Below are 18,398 nucleotides of genomic sequence, written 5' to 3' on the forward strand. Positions count from 1 at the left end.
GAAGGAATTTGAAGGGGAATAATCTTCTTCCCATCAATCAAATTACATATGAATTCTCGTGATCCATTTCGTTTTATTTGAACATATTTCATTTTAACGTTATGTATGAACGGAGAAGAAAAAGAAAGATCAAATCAAGAACCATCAAATTAATTAAACAGTATCAACATTAATCTCTTGTTAAAATGACTACATTAATGAAATAATCAAATTCTATAAAGAAATTACAATCTGGGTTCCAAGAAAAAGAAAAAAAAAAGAAGAGAAAATGGAAAGCAATTAATAGAATACATACATACATGCATACATTAGACAAGAAAATGCAGATCCACGCATTGGATTTGGAACAAATTAAAGATGATCATTCATCATTTCAGGGCCATACAATCATAGACACAGACAGACATATAAGAGAAACCTTGTATTTCTTATAACTGTTAATTTTATCGGGCTCAATGTATCATTATTTCTTAGCGAGCTTGTGTTTGTTATACTTGACTTTCATCCAATTAACGCTTACGGTGGTTCCTTCCTTAACTTTCTTCATTCCAGCGGAGGCAGCCACTTTTGTTTTCTCCATTCCTCTTTCAAACTTATCGCTAACTCTCTTCGACAGCTTCGGGCGCTCGCCCAACTGCCTGTTGGGGTCCTCGGAGCTGTTGGTGCCACCCCATGGATTGTTAAGAGTCATAGTTTTGGATTGGTATATCTTCACCACCTCAAGAGAAAACTTCAGTTATGAAACAAAAAAATATATATATATATTTCTTGGGGGTATGGACAAGCTTCTCTTTTGCTTTGCCTTACAATATAGTGGTCTTGAACCATTCTTTTATGTGTGAGATCAAATGAATGGCTCATGTTTTAGAATGTTAGTGTTCCTGCACTACTCAACTTGACGTATATTTTAATTTTTTATTAGGAAATATGGTGGAACACTTTTGATCGGACTATTTCAGTTCTAGAATAGCTTTTATTCAGAGGTCAAAAATTCCCCACTCGTTGAAAGTCAAAGGCACATTGCTGAAAGGCGATTGGTCTTTGGATGACTATTTTCTTAAAATTGCTTTTGGTGATCAATTGATTTTTGTTTAAAAAGAAAAATTAAAACCATAACTATTAGCGGAGAAGTTTTCGGTCAAATCCCTATTATTGGATTTGTCTCTGTTATGTAATTTTTTTACAAAAAGCAATATATATTTATCTCTCATATATAGTAACATGAGAAAAGGACTTAACAAATTAAAGAGCATGAAATAATAAGCTTTAAAAGATGTGTGTGTTAGGTGTGGGGGAAGGAAGCCCTAGGTAATGCCGAACTTTATTGAAGTATATTGTTTGGACCAGAAATATTTAGGAAGCATTGCAGATATTTTGTTGCTCTTTTTTTCCAACTTCAAACGAATGCGTCTGAAGTTTCACTTGCACAAAGGCAAACTTCAGAGGCAAAATGTCTAAGAAAACTTCAGATGTTTTGTCTGAAATTAGCCTTGCCAAAGACTAACTTCAGATCCGTTTTTGTGTCTAAAGTTTGTAATTTCGCATATTTCTAACTCCAGACTAATGGTGGCCCCAAAATCGTGCACATACTTACGCCTTCAAAAATATGAAGAATCAAGAAAGGAAGAAAGAACGTGAGTTTTAGTTTTTACAAAATATAAAAACGTTTTCCTAATGAAGTTTGGCTGAAAAGAAAATTTCAAAATTTTTAAAAAAACTTTTTGAAGAATGTTTACCCTAAAAAACGGATAACAATTAAATTTATAAGTTGTTTTAAGGATACGCGGATTAATTCAATACAAATGATGAATTGCATTAGATTAAACAGATAAAGAACATAATAAATTATCAAACCAATTAAGGGAAGTGATCCCGGACTCAGTAACAACTTTAATAAAATGCCTGCCTTCGATCCCGGGCTCACGTTAATGATGAACTGATGAACAGAAGTAAGAACTTTGAATAAGAGAGAAAACAAGAGTATATTGCCTTGATATGCATGTTACAATGTCAATAATGAATAATCAAACCCCCTTTATATAGTAAGAGAGTTTTACCCTAATACAATTCCATAAAAGGTAAAAATCTTCTGTTTTACTAATCACCGATTTTCTGCCGATACGTGGCGAAATTCACACCGTGACATCGGGCTGGTTACAGATATCATAGCCCATTGTTGGTCATGCTCGATTATCTGGTAATGCTCTCCGATATTTTTGGGATTTAAATCGAGCCTGGGGGTCGTGGCCTCGATGCTTCCGAGGGCAGGTTTTTTGCCCGGACCCCGACTCGAGGGGCTCCTTGTCTCGATTCTGGTTCCTTGCAGTTACGTCTCTTGCTCCGTTTAGTTTATCGAAAACCGAGGCATCTCACAGGCTCGGTTTCACCCGTATACAGATAGTCCCCTCGTTTTTCGGAGAGTAAGTTTACGGAAACAATGAGAAATGACATGTGCACTTCGTGTGACATATACACCGTGACAGAAACGACAAAGAATCTGAAACGTCCCGTCTGTCATGTCATAATGAATTCAAACCCATGTCAGCCATCGGCAGGTCATCCCTGGATGCGAAACGGCAGGAAGCCTCTATAAATACTCCCCTCCTTCGTTTATTTTTTACCTTTTGACCAAGCTTCTACCTTCGAGTCTTCAGGATATCACTTCCATTCTTCATACTCTAACATTTTTACCTTCGTTCTTTAAGATTTTTCAGTAAATTGCAAGCTTTTACTTATTTTCTACCCAAACCATCGCACTTGACCTTTCATCTTCGAACCTTTCTTCATATTTTTCAAGTTTTTTCCAGATAACAATGGCTAAAACTTCCAAAATTATTCCCCAAAAAGTCGCTTCCTCTTCTTCACAACCGACCACCGAAGTCGAGGAGACCACCCCGATGTGGTCGTCCTCGAGAGATTCGCTTCGGGTGCGGCTATCGATGAACCGGCTGCCGAGCCTCCCTTGAAAATGTTCATCCCCGGGAGGTGCTCGGTCACCGATGACTTTAAGGTCAAAAAGCCCTCGTCCATACATGGACGATGTGGTATCTAGGTATATTTGCTCCATTACCGAAGACGTCCTTTTTGTGGTTTGAAAGGCCTGCGACTGAGTGGATAAGGACATAGTAGTCCCAGGGCCCGAGGATGCCATTACTACCAATGTGGAGGGATATTTGAGTGTTTACACCTATCTCTTCACACTAGGCCCGGTGGACCCGGTTATTCTGGACTTCTGCAAGAGGTATGAAGTATGCCTCGGTCAGATCCACCCGTCGCTGTGGAGGATCATAATCCTTCTTCGATACTTCGTGAACAAGATCGAATCCCGTCGGTTCACCATCGATCACCTACTCCACCTATACAGTCCTTGAATCTTCCGAGGGGGACTGATAAAGCTCACACGCCGGGCTAGCAAGGCCACATTCTCGAGCATCGATGAGGACCGGGATCGGGGTTGGTAGGGACGCGTCGTCCGGGTGAAGACCGCAGACTTGATCCCTTTCGAGCTTATGCCATTCCCCGAGAAGTGGAATGTATCACGTAAGCACAACTTTCCTTTAAATGTCGATTTTATGTTCATCTCCCTTTTCCTCACCAATATTTGTGGTGGTGGAGAGTTTGTTCGAATCCCAAACGCCATTCCTTGATTCAAGGAGTGGATCGAGGGCATTTGTTCATAAATGCCTTATTCCGAGCGCACATGGTGCAAACTCTCGAAGGGTCGCTGGGAGGCCCGTTCTCATGGTAAGATCTCTCCCGAATAAGTAACATTAGGCTCCCTTTTTAGCACCATATTCTCATTTCCTATCTATTCTTTTCGTAGGCTTACCTAATACCATTAAGATTAGGCCTTCAGTGGGGACGAGGACCTGTCCGTTTATCCCTCCACTTTAGAGCAGCTCGGGGCTGCAGTAGGAGAGAAGAAGAAAAGGAAGGCTCTGGGTTCCCCGAGCATAGAGAAGAAGAAACAAAGGAGAAGGTTGACCAGTAAGCCCAAGGACAGTTCTAGATCTCTAGCACCTCGGACTCGCTTTTTTGGCTTAGGGATGAGCACGAGGAAGATCATATTCTTATGGCCCGTAAGCCGACCTTCCCCGAAGAGCGGGCGGCAGCCGAGGGGGAAACAACGGAGGCTGATCCCCCTCAGGTTTGGGAGGCCAATGTAGAGATGAGGGTTGAGACCTCTCGAGACGTCGGCTCCGCTCCGCGCGGTGTCATAGAGATTTTGGGGTCCCCTTCATTCACAGAGTCCATGTTTGACGAAGCCCGAGCGGAGAAGGAGCAATCTAACGAAGGGGCCCATGGAGCGAACGATCCCCTTCGTTCTTTTTTCTAAGGGGTGGACTCGACCTCTCTGGAAGACTTTTCTGGGTTGGGCGACTTGGAGGTGCCAAGGAAAGACCCGTCTTCAGAGGTCTGCGGGCTGAACTCGAGTCCAAAATTAATCAACCAGTTCCCCGCCCCGAGCATGGATCCCGGTCGTAAGAGGTCAATAATCATCACCATCCCGGAGGATGCCCGGGTTCTTTTTTCCCCTGTTGGAGTAGCGAGTTACCTCCGGTGCATGATAACCGAAGAAGAAAAGGAGAGAATGAATGAGGTGGATGAGACATGCTTGTTCAACAAAGCGCAGCAGGCGCTGAACCGAGTAAGGCATCATTACACTCTCCCATCCTCTGACTTGGTTTTCGATATTTCTCATGTCTTCTCTCTTTTATCTTTTTGCAAGTCTCTATACTCCATCATGACAGTTTTCTCCGGTACTAGGCTGAGGTTAACTAGCTCGAGGCTGAGGCCAGGGAGCTTTTCGAGAAGAGGGACACGTATAAGCTTCTCAGCGAGCAACACGAAGGTGCTGTCAAGAGTCTCCGGGCCGAGTTGGATGCGACTCAGAAGGAGCATGCCGACTTGGTGGAACAGGTAGAGATTTTCGAAGTTAGCATAATGATGACTTAATCCATGGTGACTAACGACCAAACCTCGCAGGTCCAGTACAAGATTGACCCGATCGACCAGCTTCGGGTTAAAATGAACGAGGTCCAGGCATGGCCGATATCTGGAAGGAAAAAATGGACCGATTGGATTTGGAGAAGGAGACCGCCTAGGAGCAGCTGGCATCGGTAGGGGTCTAACATCGAGTGGAAAAAGAGAATTCCAATGCACGGGCTCAGCAAATCGAGGACCTCCAAGCTCAACTGGGCTCGGCCATTACTGAATAGGATGCCCTTGCAAGGAGCTCAAAATAATAAGGTTCGAGTCGGAAATAACCAGGGCCGATGCTGAAGAGATGGTGGCCCAAAACAGGGATGATGTTGAGGTAGTCGAGGCCCGCTTGAAAGTTACTATTGAGTACGTGAAGCGATTGTCTCGAAGGGAGACCCTCGAGGAGATCCATGCCCGAGGTTTTGACCTGTCGGCCGAGATCGAAAAGGCAAAAATGGCTCGAAGTAGAGGCTAAGAAGTTGGCTGAACCCAAGGGTGAAGAAGGATCTGAGGGCTCCGACGAACCCGAGGATGGAGAAGACCCCGACAGCTCTGGTGACGAGGCGGGTTCCGGTGGAGATCAGACATAGGTGCCTTAGGAATTTTTGTCTTTGTTTTTGCATTTTGTACATTTATTTTGTTGAGGCCATTTTTATTGGCCTTTGTAAAGATATTTTGGAATATATATATAAGGTTTTTTCCCTTTTGGCAATTTTCAAGTCTATTACGTTTAACATCCTTTTTACAATTGCAAAGATTTTAAATGCCTTAGCAGGGAATGAAACGTAGTAACAAGTTGTTGTTCGGAGGTCCGAACAAGACTTGTTATCGATGTAAATTTTTTTTGAAACTTGTTGGGGCTCTGTATGACCGTAATCTTTCCCCAAAATGCTTGTTTAAATGTTCTTAGACTATAATTTTGCCGAGGGTAACCTTTGAACTATTTTGAAATTTTGAAGGCCTTATGTTTTAGTTACGGGCTTTAGATGTCTCCGAGCCGTTCTTAGGGGTAGCCGTAGCCTTTTAAGTTCAGGCACTTACTAATAGGCTTTGTACCTCCGGGCTTCAATAGCCCGAGCTGTCCGAGTTTGTCTTGGACGACAGTACCCGAGTGGGGGTGGCTGTAGCCTTTTAAGTTCAGGCACTGCCTAATAGGCTTTGTACCTCCAGGCTTCGATAGCCCGAGCCATCTGAGTTTTTCTTGGACGACAGTCCCCGAGTGGGGGCAATCTATCGGGTCTAGCTATAGGTGGCCCTTGGGCTTGATCTCCTTAAGGAACAAAATGTAATAGTCTTAAGGGACAAAATATGTATCTGCAAGGTAGAAACTTTCTTTCATTCATGTGCATAATATACAAGATTGTAAGTGTGTACAAGCTTTATGTTATGCCTTAGGTGGTCTATGTGGGAACAGTTCATTTGATCGTTTGGCCCTTATAATAAATCCTATCCACCAAACCTAGATTGTTCATGTAACGAACTGATTGGTCATTTTTTTTTCTAGATTGTCGTTCCCCTAAATAAGACTCCCCGTATGTACTTTAACTATTTTATGACTTGCAGGGATGGTTAGTTCGGGATTTGGAAGGGTTTGGGTTGAAATCGAAATACTTAGTTCCTTAATATTGGCTTTAAATGATTAAGTTTGACTTGGGTTAAAAATTCTAGTAAACAATCTCGGAACCGGGCTTTGATGGTCTCAATAGGTTCATATTATATTTTGGACTTGGGCGTGCGTCCGAATCAGGTTTTTGATTACCCGGGAGCATTTCGGTGCCTAAAGTTGAAAGTTGGCTTATTGAAGGTTTAAAAGTTCATTAAATATGGTTTGGAGTAGGTTTTGGTGTTATCAAGGTCCGTTTTGAATTTTGAGCTTGGAAATAGCTCCGTAAGGGGATTTAAGACTTGCACGCAAAATTTGGTGTCATTCCGAGTAGTTTAAGTATGATTCGGCGCATTCGGAGCAAATTGAAAGAACTTGAAGTTCATAAGTTGATTCGATTTGGTTTGTGGGTGTGATTCTTAGTTTTGGTGTTATTTCCCATATTTCGAGGGTTTGAGCAAGTCCGTCTCATAATTACAAACTTGTTGATATGTTTGGATGAGGCCTCAGGGGACCTCGGATGCCATTCGGACGAGGCACAGAACTCATTTGGACTTGGAAAGAATAGCTGAAGCATCAGAGTTCTGGTGCAATCGCACTTGCGGAGAACCAGCCGCAGGTGCGAGCTCGCAGAAGCGAGACAATGACCGTAGAAGTGAGAAGGCATGGGCTGCCCAGTGGTCGCAGAAGAGAGGAGAGGCCGCATCTGCGAAGGAGCAGATGCGAGTAAGTGGTCGCAGAAGCGGGCTGGTGCGGCGCTCGTGCCGCAGAAGCAGGATCGCAGATGCGAGACTTTGCTCGCAGAAGCGGGAAGGGCAGACTTGGGCATGATCCACATCTGTGAGGCTTTGTTCGCTGAAGCGGATCCATAGATGCGGCCATGGAGCCGCAGATGCGGAAGTGTTGGAGGCAGTGAGTTTCCTTTAATACGGGACTTAGGCCATTTTTTACTCATTTCTTTCACTTCTTGGGCGAATTTGGAGCTTCTTAGAGAGGGGTTTCACCTAGCTATTAGAGGTAAGTTATTTCTATCCAATGTAAGTTAAATACATAGATTATGGGTAGATTTTAACATGTAAAATTGTAAAAATTATGGGTTTAGATGAAAAACCTAGGTTTTGATAAAAATGGGATTTAACCACGAAATGGTTATGGAATTGGGTGAAAATTATTTATTTGAGTTAGTGAGGTTATGGGTAACAATTATCTTCGAAGATTTTCGGAATCTGGGCATGTGGCCCTGGGGATAAATTTTAGGAATCTTCCAATTGGGGTTGGGTATTCACTCTAATAGTTAGATTATGAACTTTTGATCATATATTGATTAATTTATACAATATTTGACTAGGTTCGGGTTCTTTGGCACCGAGTTGAGGATTTAAAGCATATTTGTGGATCGAAAACGAGCTTTGAGACAAGGTAAGTCTCCTGCCTAACTTTGTAAGAGGGAATTTACCCCATAGGTGATTTAAATTACTGTTTGCTTCTAATTGTGGGGGCTACGTATGCAAGAGGTGACGAGAGTCCGTGCGTAGCTACTAATTATGCTTGTGTCCGCGTAGTTTAGGACCCAAATCATGAAATACTTGTAATGTTTGCATCCTATTTGTTAATTAAAGTGCCTAAATTATATTGGAACTTGATAGAGGAATTGTAAGATACCGACTTCCACTTACTTGAGTTTTGGCGAGATACTTGACCGTTAATTAAAATTGTGCTTCTTTGTGTATTAGCCTCGTAATAGCTTTTAAACTGATTGTTATAAAGTATCCTCTCTTCTTGTGGAGCGGGCTGAATGCCTCGACAGTAGAATAGATGCATCTATGGTTCGTGCTGCTCAACCCTAGAAAGTGTACACATTATTTTTGATCGGGTCGTACGACCACAACATAATTGTGCCTGAAAATACTCGGAGCTTAATTATACTTGATATTATTTTATGGCCTGAGAGGTTAAGATTATATATGACAGGAACTGACTTGGGATTTACCATTTGTGAAAGAATTATTTATTTCCTTCTTGTTATTGAGATATTATTATTATTTACATAAACCATGCTCATTTAGAATTTCTGTATTTTTATTGTTAGCCCATAGTAAGTGGCGATGTCAATCCCTCATCACTACTTCTTCGAGGTTAGACTATATACTTACTAGGTACATGTTTTTTATGTACTCACGCTACACTTCTACACTAACCATGCAGGATCTTAGGCAAGTGCATCTGGCAGTCATACCGGCGCGCACCCCCGTTACCCCTGGGGCCTAGTTGTGAGCTGCTTCCTGAGCCATTCCGCAGCACCTAGAGTCTCTCTTTTGCACTTATTTTCTGTCTACTTTTATTTCAGAAAGTAGTTAGAGTTTTGTATATTCTACTAGTTGCTCATACACTTGTGATACCAGGTCTTGGCACGCATACTATTAGACTTTATGATTTTGGAGTATTTATATCACTATGATATCCACTCAATTGCCTTTGTTTTAATTACTAAATTTTCCTACTCCTTAATTTCTTCATAAATGGAATTTAATTACTTGGAAACTTAGTAAAAGGAGCAATCACATGGTTAGTTCACTGTTGGCTTGCCTAGCGGTGATGTTGTCGCCATCACGGCCTATAGGGGAAATTGGGTCGTGACAATATGGTATCATAGCATTAGGTTCACGTAGGTCTCACAAGTTATGAGCAGGCCTAATAGAGTCTTGCGGATCAGTGCAGAGACGTCTGTACTTATCTTTGAGAGGCTATAGGGTGATAGGAAACTACTCTTTCTTCATCTCATATCGTGCAGTTGATGTAATGCAAAGTATATTTCTCTTATTCTCTCACAGATGGTGAGAACGCACGTTGTAGATGTACCCGATCATGGAGGAGCTGCTCCCCCAGTTGTTAGAGGCCGAGGCAGAGGTCGAGGGAGGTCTCCAGCACGTGGTAGAGGACGAGGGCGTCCTAGAATTGTTCCAATCATGACACCAGTGGATCCAGTAGAGGATCCTATTATTGAGGAACAGGGCAAAGTACCTGCAGCAGAGCCAGCCCCGGTGGATTTCATGTCCGCACCGAGATTCTAGGAGGTCATGGGTTGTATGCTGCGGTTCATGGATTTTATGACTCAGGTTGGTTTATTTCTAGCAGACCCAGCCACATCTCAGGCGGGAGGGGAGCACAAACCCCTATCGCTCAGGCTCCAGGGCATGCAGCTGCCGTATATCAAACCCTAAGCGCACTATCCATGGTCGGAGCTCAGCCAGTTGCAGCAGCTATACTTGAGCCTAAACCAGCTACGGCCGGCGATCCGCAGAAGCTATTGGACAGATGGACCAGGCTTCATCCTCATGTCTTTGGGGGTGAGCGACATGAGGACCCCCAGTATTTGTTTGATCGCTGCAGGGACATACTGCACAATATGAGGATATTGGAGTCCTACGGGGTGGACTTTACCACCTTTCAGCTGGAGGGTAGGCCCCGTAGATGGTGGCAGTCTTATCTTCTTGGAAGACCAGCAAGTTCTCCTTCCATGACTTGGGATCAGTTCACACGCCTTTTCTTGGATTGATATATTCCACACTCTCAGAGAGAAGAGTTGCGGTTTCAGTTCGAGTAGCTCCAGCAGGGTCATATGTGAGTGACCGACTATGAGGTGAGGTTCTCTGAGTTGTCTCGCCATGCACTCATGATACTTCCTACTGATGCAGAGAGAGTGCAGAGGTTTGTTGCAGGTTTGCACTCTGGTATCCAGGCCACTATGGCCCGAGAAGTTGAGATGAGGACTTCTTATGAGCTAGTTGTGGAGATAGCTCGGAGGATCGAGGGTGTACGTCAGCGTAGCCAAGAGCAGGCTACGAGGGATAAGTGGTTTCAATATTCTGGAGAGTTCAGTAGTGCCCAGCCGGGGGCAGGGGTCAGTTCACGAGGGGCCAGTCTAGCAAGCCCACCTATCCAGCACCGCCGCCTTCTCGGGGTGCTCCTGTGAGACCTTATTTCAGCGTCATACCAAACAGTTCCTACTGCCCACAAGCTTTTTAGGGTTCCTCCAGTGGGTATTCCGGCCATCAGGGTCAGACTTCAGGTCAGCAGTTCATCGTACCGAGAGGTTGTTTCGAGTGCGGGGATCTTAGTTATGTGCGGAGGTTCTGCCCCAGGATTAGAGGTAAGGCAGTGCAGTAGGGTCAGTAGCCTATGATCACAGCACTCGCTGCCACACTAGCCGTCTGGCCGCCCAGAGGCAAAGGGCAGGTGGGTAGGGGCCGTCCTAGAGGGGGAGGCTAGTTAGGTGGCGCTCCAGCCAAATTCTATGCCTTTCCAGCCAGACCAGATGCAGTAGCCTCAGATGCCGTGATCACAGGTATTATTTCTGTCTACGGTAGGGATACTTCAATACTATTTTATCTAGGTTCTACATATTCATATGTTTCATCTCTGTTTGCTCATTTCCTGGGAGTTCCTAGTGAGTCCTTAGGTACTCCTGTTTATGTGTCCACTCCAGTGGGCGATTATGTTATTGTTGATCGGGTCTATCAGTCCTGTATCATGACTTTCTATGGTTATGAGACTAGAGCGGATTTTTTATTGCTTGATATGACCGACTTTGAGGTCATCCTGGTCATGGATTGGTTGTCCCCATATCACGCCATCCTTGATTGCCATGCCAAGACTGTTACCTTGGCGATGCCAGAGCTTCCTAGATCGGAGTGGAAGGGTTCGTCTGTCAGTGCATCTTGTCGGGTTATCTCCTTTCTGAAGGCTCGAGACATGGTTGAGAAGGCTTGTTTGTCTTATCTATCCTATGTTTGGGATACTACCATAGAGACTTCGGCGATTGATTCAGTGCATGTGGTCTGAGAGTTCTCTAATGTGTTTCCTTCTGATCTTCCAAGCTTGCCACCAGATCATGATATCAATTTCTTTATTGACTTGGCTCCAGGTACCCGACCTATCTCTATTCCACCGTACCGCATGGCGCCGAAAGATTTAAATGAGTTGAAGGAACATCTTGAGGAGTTGCTAGTAGAGGGGTTTGTCAGACCAAGTGTATCACCTTGGGGAACGCCGGTGTTATTTGTGAAGAAGAAAGATGTGACAATGCGGATGTGCATTGATTACCGACTGTTGAACAAAGTAACCATTAAGAACAAGTACCCGTTGTCACGTATTGATGATTTGTTTGACCAGTTGCAGGATGCCAGGGTGTTCTCTAAGATCGACTTGAGATTGGCGTACCATCAGTTGAAGATTCGGGATTCGGATGTTTCGAAGACAGCTTTCCAGACTAGATATGGCCATTATGAGTTTCTAGTTATGTCCTTCGGTTTGACTAACACCACAACGACGTTTATAGATTTGATTAATCGCGTGTTCAGGCCATATATTGATTTATTTGTCATTTTCTTCATTGATGACATTTTGATCTACTCACGTAGCATGGAGGAGCACGAGCAGCATTTGAGAGTGGTGATTCAGACCTTGCTTGAAAAGAACCTATATGCTAAGTTCTCCAAGTGTGAGTTCTGGTTAGATTATGTGGCATTCTTGGGACATGTTGTATGGGGCGAGGGTATTAAGGTTGATCCTAAGAAGATCGAGGCAGTTCAAAGCTGGCCTCGCCCTACCACAGCGACCGAAATCAGGAGCTTCTTGGGGTTAGTAGGTTATTATCGTCGATTTGTGAAGGGCTTCTCATCTATTGCAGCACCTATGACTAGATTGACCCATAAGGGTGTTCCGCTCAGATGGTCCGATGATTACGAGGCGAGCTTTCAGAAGCTCAAGACCGCATTGACTTTAGCACTAGTATTAGTGTTGTCTTCCAGTTTTAGGATGTATACTATGTATTGCGATGCTTCACGCATTCGTTTGGGTTGCGTATTGATGCATGAGGGGCGAGTAATTGCATATGATTCATGCCAGCTGAAGCCCCACAAGAAGAATTACCCCGTACATAATTTGGAGTTGGCCGCGATTGTTCATGCTCTCAAGATCTGGAGGCATTATCTTTATGGGGTGTCCTGTGAGGTTTACACCGATCATCGCAGCTTGCAGCATTTGTTCAAGCAGAGGGATCTCAATTTGGGGCAACGCAGGTGGCTTGAGTTACTAAAAGATAATGATATTACCATCATTTACCATCCGAGCAAGGAGAATGTAGTTGTGTATGCCTTGAGTAGAAAGGCGGAGAGCATGGGTAGTTTGGCATTCATTTCAGTAGAGGAGAGCCCACTAGCTTGGGGCATTTAGTCCTTGGCTAACAGACTTGTAAGGTTGGATATTTCAGAGCCCAGTCGAGTTCTTGCATGCGTAGTCACCTAGTCTTCACTATTCGAGGAGATCAAGGCTCGTCAGTTTGATGATCCGCACTTATTGGTTCTTCGAGAGACGGTTATCGGTGAGGATGGTGTTCTGTGACTCCAAAGTCGCCTATGTGTCCCTAATGTTGATGGATTGAGGGAAACGATTCTAAAAGAGGCACACAGTTCTCGGTATTCTATTCATCCAGGTGCTACAAAGATGTATTGCTACCTGAGGCATCATTATTGGTGGTGGCGAATGAAGAAGGACATAGTTGAGTATGTATCTAGGTGCCTTAATTGCAATCAGGTTAAGTACGAGCATCAGAGGCCAGGTGGCCTACTCTAGCAGATGGTTATACCTGAGTGGAAACGGGAGCGCATTACTATGGATTTCGTAATTGGGTTGCCAGGGACCTTGCAAAGTTTGATATAGTTTGTGTCATTGTTGACAGGTTGACCAAGTTGGCACACTTCATTTCGGTTATTACCACGTATTCCTCAGAGAGATTGGCTCAGATTTACATTCAGGAGATTGTTCGATTGTATGGTGTGCCTATTTCCATCATATCAGATAGAGCCCCCCAGTTTACTTCGCATTTCTAGAGGGCCGTACAGAGTGAGTTGGGGACCTGGGTAGAGCTCAGAATAGCCTTTCATCCGCAGATCGATGGGCAGTCGGAGCGGACGGTTCAGATCTTGGAGGATATGCTCAGAGTATGTGTGATTGATTTCGTAGGGCAGTGGGATCGATTCTTGTCTTTGGCCGAGTTTGCTTACAACAACAGTTATCAGTCCATTATCGAGATGGCTCCATTTGAGGCTTTATATGGTCGGCGATGTCGTTCGCCCATCGGATGGTTTGAGCTCGGCGAGGCTAGGTTATATGGTACTGATTTAGTAAAGGATGCCTTGGAAAAGGTAAAGTTGATTCAGGAGCGACTTCGCACAGTACAGTCCAGATAGAAGAGTTATGCGGATCAGAGGCGCGTGATTTATCATTCATGGTGGGCAAGAAGGTTCTCTTGAAAGTCTCGCTGATTAAGGGAATCATGATGTTCGGGAAGAAGAGCAAGTTGAGCCCAAGGTTCATAGGTCCATTTGAGGTGTTGAGATGAGTTGGGGAGGTTGCTTCTGAGCTTGCTTTGCCTCCCAGTCAATCTGGAGTTCATCCGGTTTTCCATGTGTCTATGCTCTGGAGGTATCATACCGACAGGTCGCATGTGTTAGACTTCAGCACGGTTCAGCTAGATGAGAGTCTGGGTTATGAGGAGGAACCTGTTGCCATTGTTGACAGACATGTTCGCCAGCTGAGGTCCAAGAAGATTTTTGAGGTAAAATTTCAGTGGAGGGGCCAACCAGTCGAGGAGGCGACTTGGGAGGCCGAAGAGGACACGCAGAGCAAATATCCACACTTATTCGACACTCTTGGTACGATTCCAGACCCGTTCGAGGATGAACGTTTATTTAAGAGGTGGATAATGTAACGACCCGACTGGTCGTTTTGCTTTCTAGATCCATGTTCCCCTTATAAGACTCTCCATATGTGCTTTTACTATTTTAGGACTTGCGGGGATGGTTAATTCGGTATTTGGAAGGGTTCGGGTTGAAATCAGAATACTTAGTTCCTTAATATTGGCTTTAAAGGATTAAGTTTGACTTGGGTCAACAATTCTAGTAAACGATCTCGGAACCGGGATTTTACGGTCCCAATAGTTTCGTATTATGATTTTGGGCTTGGGCGTGTGTCCGGATCGGGTTTTGGATTACCCGGGAGCATTTTGGTGCCTAAAGTTGAAGCTGGCTTATTGAAGGTTTAAAAGTTCTTTAAATATGATTTGGAGTAGGTTTTGGTGTTATCGAGATCCATTTAGGATTTCGAGCCTAGGAATAGCTCCATAAGGTAATTTAAGACTTGCACGCAAAATTTGGTATCATTCCGAGTAGTTTAAGTATGATTCGGCGCGTTCAGAGCAAATTGGAAGAACTTGAAGTTCATAAGTTGATTCGATTTGGTTTAGGGGCGTGATTCTTAGTTTTGGTGTTGTTTCCCGCGTTCTGAGGGTTTGAGAAAGTCTATCTCATGATTACAAACCTGTTGGTATGTTTGGACAGGGCCTCGGGGGGGGGGGGGGAGAGAGGGGGAGATTCCATTTGGACGAGGCACGAAACTCATTTGGACTTGGAAAGAATAGATGAAGCATCAGAGTTCTTGTGTAATCGCACCTGTGGAAGACCAGTGTCACGACCCAAACCGATAGGCCGTGACGGGCACCTGGTACCTTACTCAACCGAGTACCAACGTAATGTATCTTTTCGTATCATACTATTATAAGTAAATGAGATAAAAAGGTTGTCGTGAGATAACTAGAATAAAATATGAGGAAATACTCGACATAGGATGACCCAACATGATGTACCGACTTATACATATGACATGCGGTCTTATAAAGCCGGCACGATACTTTATATACTCAAAACATAGGCCGACAAGGCCATACAAGTATCCATATACATGACATCTGTCTACAAGACTCTAAGAGTAGATAAATACCATAAAGGTCGGGACAGGGCCCCGCTATATCAATCAATACATGTCCAAATGATACTGACCGAATAAGCAACTCCGGAGAAAATGGAGCGCACCAACACCTTTCGCTGAGCTGATAGCCTACTTGGAGGACTCTCAACCTGTCTATCGGTACCTGCGGGCATGAAACTTAGCATCCCCGGGCAAAAGGGACGTCAGTACAAATAATGTACCGAGTATGTAAGGAATGAAATTCAGTAGATAAAAGACATGAGAGAAACATGGAGTAAAAGACTCAACATGTAAGTCTGAATAGCTCTGTGAATCGTTTGATATTTATAATGTCGTGCATATACGTGTAAATATCATATCATGCATAGATATATGCGTACATAACATCATCAACCCTCTGAGGGCATCCCATCATATCATCTCAGCCACTGTGGGCAAAATCATCAACATATACCAGCTGATCATGTGGTGGTGCGTATATAATGCCGTAACCTTTTCCCATATCCCATATATATATAATAAACGCGTATATAACGCCATCTGGTCATGGGTCAATGTACATGTATAAATGAATGAAATGTATAAGAAATACGTTAATAAGATTTCTCGGAATGTCATAAAATCAATATGTCTTTCGGATAAACTTTATCAACTACGTATTTTTCTGAGACCCGTGAACAGAAGATATAATAATAATTCATATGAGGAATCAAGAACATAGGCACCCCTAGTACTTCTATGGATAGAGTCATTTATGAAAGCTGTGCGTTTACTCATTTCGTTTGTATCGTATGAATCACGCCAAAAATAAAGAAAGGATAGCCTTAACATACTTGAGCCGATTCTCTTGACAATCCCTCTAACACACATCAATCGCGATAAAACACGTAATGGCAAGATCGAAGTAGGGAAAAATCTGTATGATATTCTTGAGAAAGATTGTACCGTGTTCTCTTAGAATTACATCTCATGCTACTATTACATAATCTTGTATGAAATTTGGTTGCAGCAAAATCACGTTGCCATTCCATATGATATAAGCATCTCTCAAGCAAATCATGTTGCTATGTAGATTAGATATAAACATTACTCTTTGTGATTTTGAGAAGTCTTTTACCTTAGTGGGTGTAGGGCCCACTTAGGTGATGACTTAGCCAAAAGTTCCTCCAATTGTGCCACCTTGTTTTGTGATTTAAGAGTCATTATATAAGCATAGTTTTCTGCCACGTTGGGGTCTTATCAAGCCTATCCAATAATTATCCACCCATTTTCTTAATTAACTTGTTAATCCTCACTAATCTAATATTTAATCAATTACCCACATAATTAAATATTATCTCAAATTACTTAAAATACTGCTTACTTTTAACATACTTTATACACCTTATTATCATAGTCATATAGTACCTTGTATGGCACTAGTCCATAAATACCGGGTATTATAGCTCGGACCGTATTTTATCCCAAATTGACAACCTTCGATAAAACTCATTTTCTTCCACTCGTTTACCATCTGACCTTCACGGCTTTACTTATCACTTGTTATAAATAGCATAATACTTATAACCTCAAAATAATCTTGTCCTTGAACTGATGTCAACTATTTTACGACAAATCTAACGTACAATACTACGGGGTGTAACAACCAGCCGCAGGTGCGAGCTCGCAAAAACAAGCCAATGACCGCAAAAGCGAGAAGGAGTGGGCTGTCCAGTGGTCGCAAAAGTGAGGAGATGGGCTGCATCTGCCAAGGCGGAGATGCGAGTAAGTGGTCGCAGAAGCATACTGGTGCGCAGGTGCGGCGTTGGTGCCGCAGAAGCAGGCTCGCAGATGCGAGACTTTGCCCGCAGAAGAGTGAAGCGCAGACTAGGGCATGATTTGCATCTGCGAGTCTTTCTCCGCAAAAACGAAGCCGCAGAAGCGGAAGTCCTGGAGGCAGTGAGGTTCCTTTAATACAGGACTTAGGCCATTTTTGACTCATTTCTTTCACTTCTTGGGTGAATTTGGAGCTTCTTAGAGAGGGGTTTTCACCTAGCTATTGGAGTTAAGTAATTTCTATCAAATGTAAGTTAAATACATAGATTATGGGTAGATTTTAACATGTAAAATTGTAAAAATCATGGGTTTAGATAAAAAAACCTAGGTTTTGATAAAAATGGGATTTAACCACGAAAATGGTTATGCAATTGGGTGAAAATTATTTATTTAAGTTCGTGAGGTTATGAGTAACAATTACCTTCGAAATTTTTCGGAATCCGGGCTCCGGGATAAATTTTAGGAATCTTCCAGTTGGGGTTGGGTAATCACTCTAATAGTTATATTATGAACTTTTGAACCAATATTGATTAATTTATATAATATTTGACTAGTTTCGAGTTATTTGGTACCAAGTTGAGGATTTAAAGCATATTTGTGGATCGGAAGCTAGCTTTGAGACAAGGTAAGTCTCTTGCTTAACCTTGTAAGAGAGAATTTACCCCATATGTGATTTAAATTACTATTTGCTTCTAATTGTAGGGGCTACGTACACAAGAGGTGACGAGAGTCCGTGCGTAGCGACTAATTATGCTTGTGTCTGTGTAGTTTAGGATGCAAATCATGAAATACTTGTAATATTTGCACCCTATTTGTTAATTAAAGTGCCTAAATTGTATTGGAACTTGATAGATGAATTGTAAGAGACCGACTTCTACTTACTTGAGTTTTGGCGAGATACTTGACCGTTAATAGAAATTGTGCTTCTTTGTGTATTAGCCTCGTAATAGCTTTTAAACCGAATGTTATAAAGTATCCTCTCTTCTTGTGGAGCGGGCCGAATGCCTCGGCAGTAGAATAGATGCATCTATGGTTCGTGCCGCTCGACCCTCGGCAGTGTACACATTATTCTGGATCGAGTCGCACCACCTCGGCATAATCATGCGTGAAAATACTCGGAGCTTAATTATACTTGATATTATTTTATGGCCCGAGAGGTTAAAATTATATA

At 43.0% G+C, this 18,398-nt stretch overlaps 1 protein-coding gene across 1 annotated transcript; it reads left to right on the forward strand.

The window, feature by feature from the left end:
- The first annotated feature begins 9,818 nt into the window (after positions 1 to 9,818).
- On the forward strand, positions 9,819 to 11,428 carry LOC138909640 (uncharacterized). Its single transcript, XM_070200847.1, has 2 exons — positions 9,819 to 9,933; positions 10,980 to 11,428. Exons 1-2 carry the CDS (start codon positions 9,819 to 9,821, stop codon positions 11,426 to 11,428), a joined length of 564 nt encoding a protein of 187 aa, XP_070056948.1.
- Positions 11,429 to 18,398: the final 6,970 nt, after the last annotated feature.

The sequence above is a fragment of the Nicotiana tomentosiformis genome, chromosome 4, assembly GCF_000390325.3.
Source record: "Nicotiana tomentosiformis chromosome 4, ASM39032v3, whole genome shotgun sequence".
Classification (NCBI taxonomy): domain Eukaryota; kingdom Viridiplantae; phylum Streptophyta; class Magnoliopsida; order Solanales; family Solanaceae; genus Nicotiana; species Nicotiana tomentosiformis.

Excerpts from the sequence above, each read along its gene's own strand:
- LOC138909640 (XM_070200847.1), top strand. The coding sequence starts at position 9,819 with ATGGTCGGAGCTCAGCCAGTTGCAGCAGCTATACTTGAGCCTAAACCA. Across the intron at positions 9,934-10,979 it reads TCATCCTCATGTCTTTGGGG|GTTCTACATATTCATATGTT; the intron begins GTGAGCGACATG and ends TATTTTATCTAG.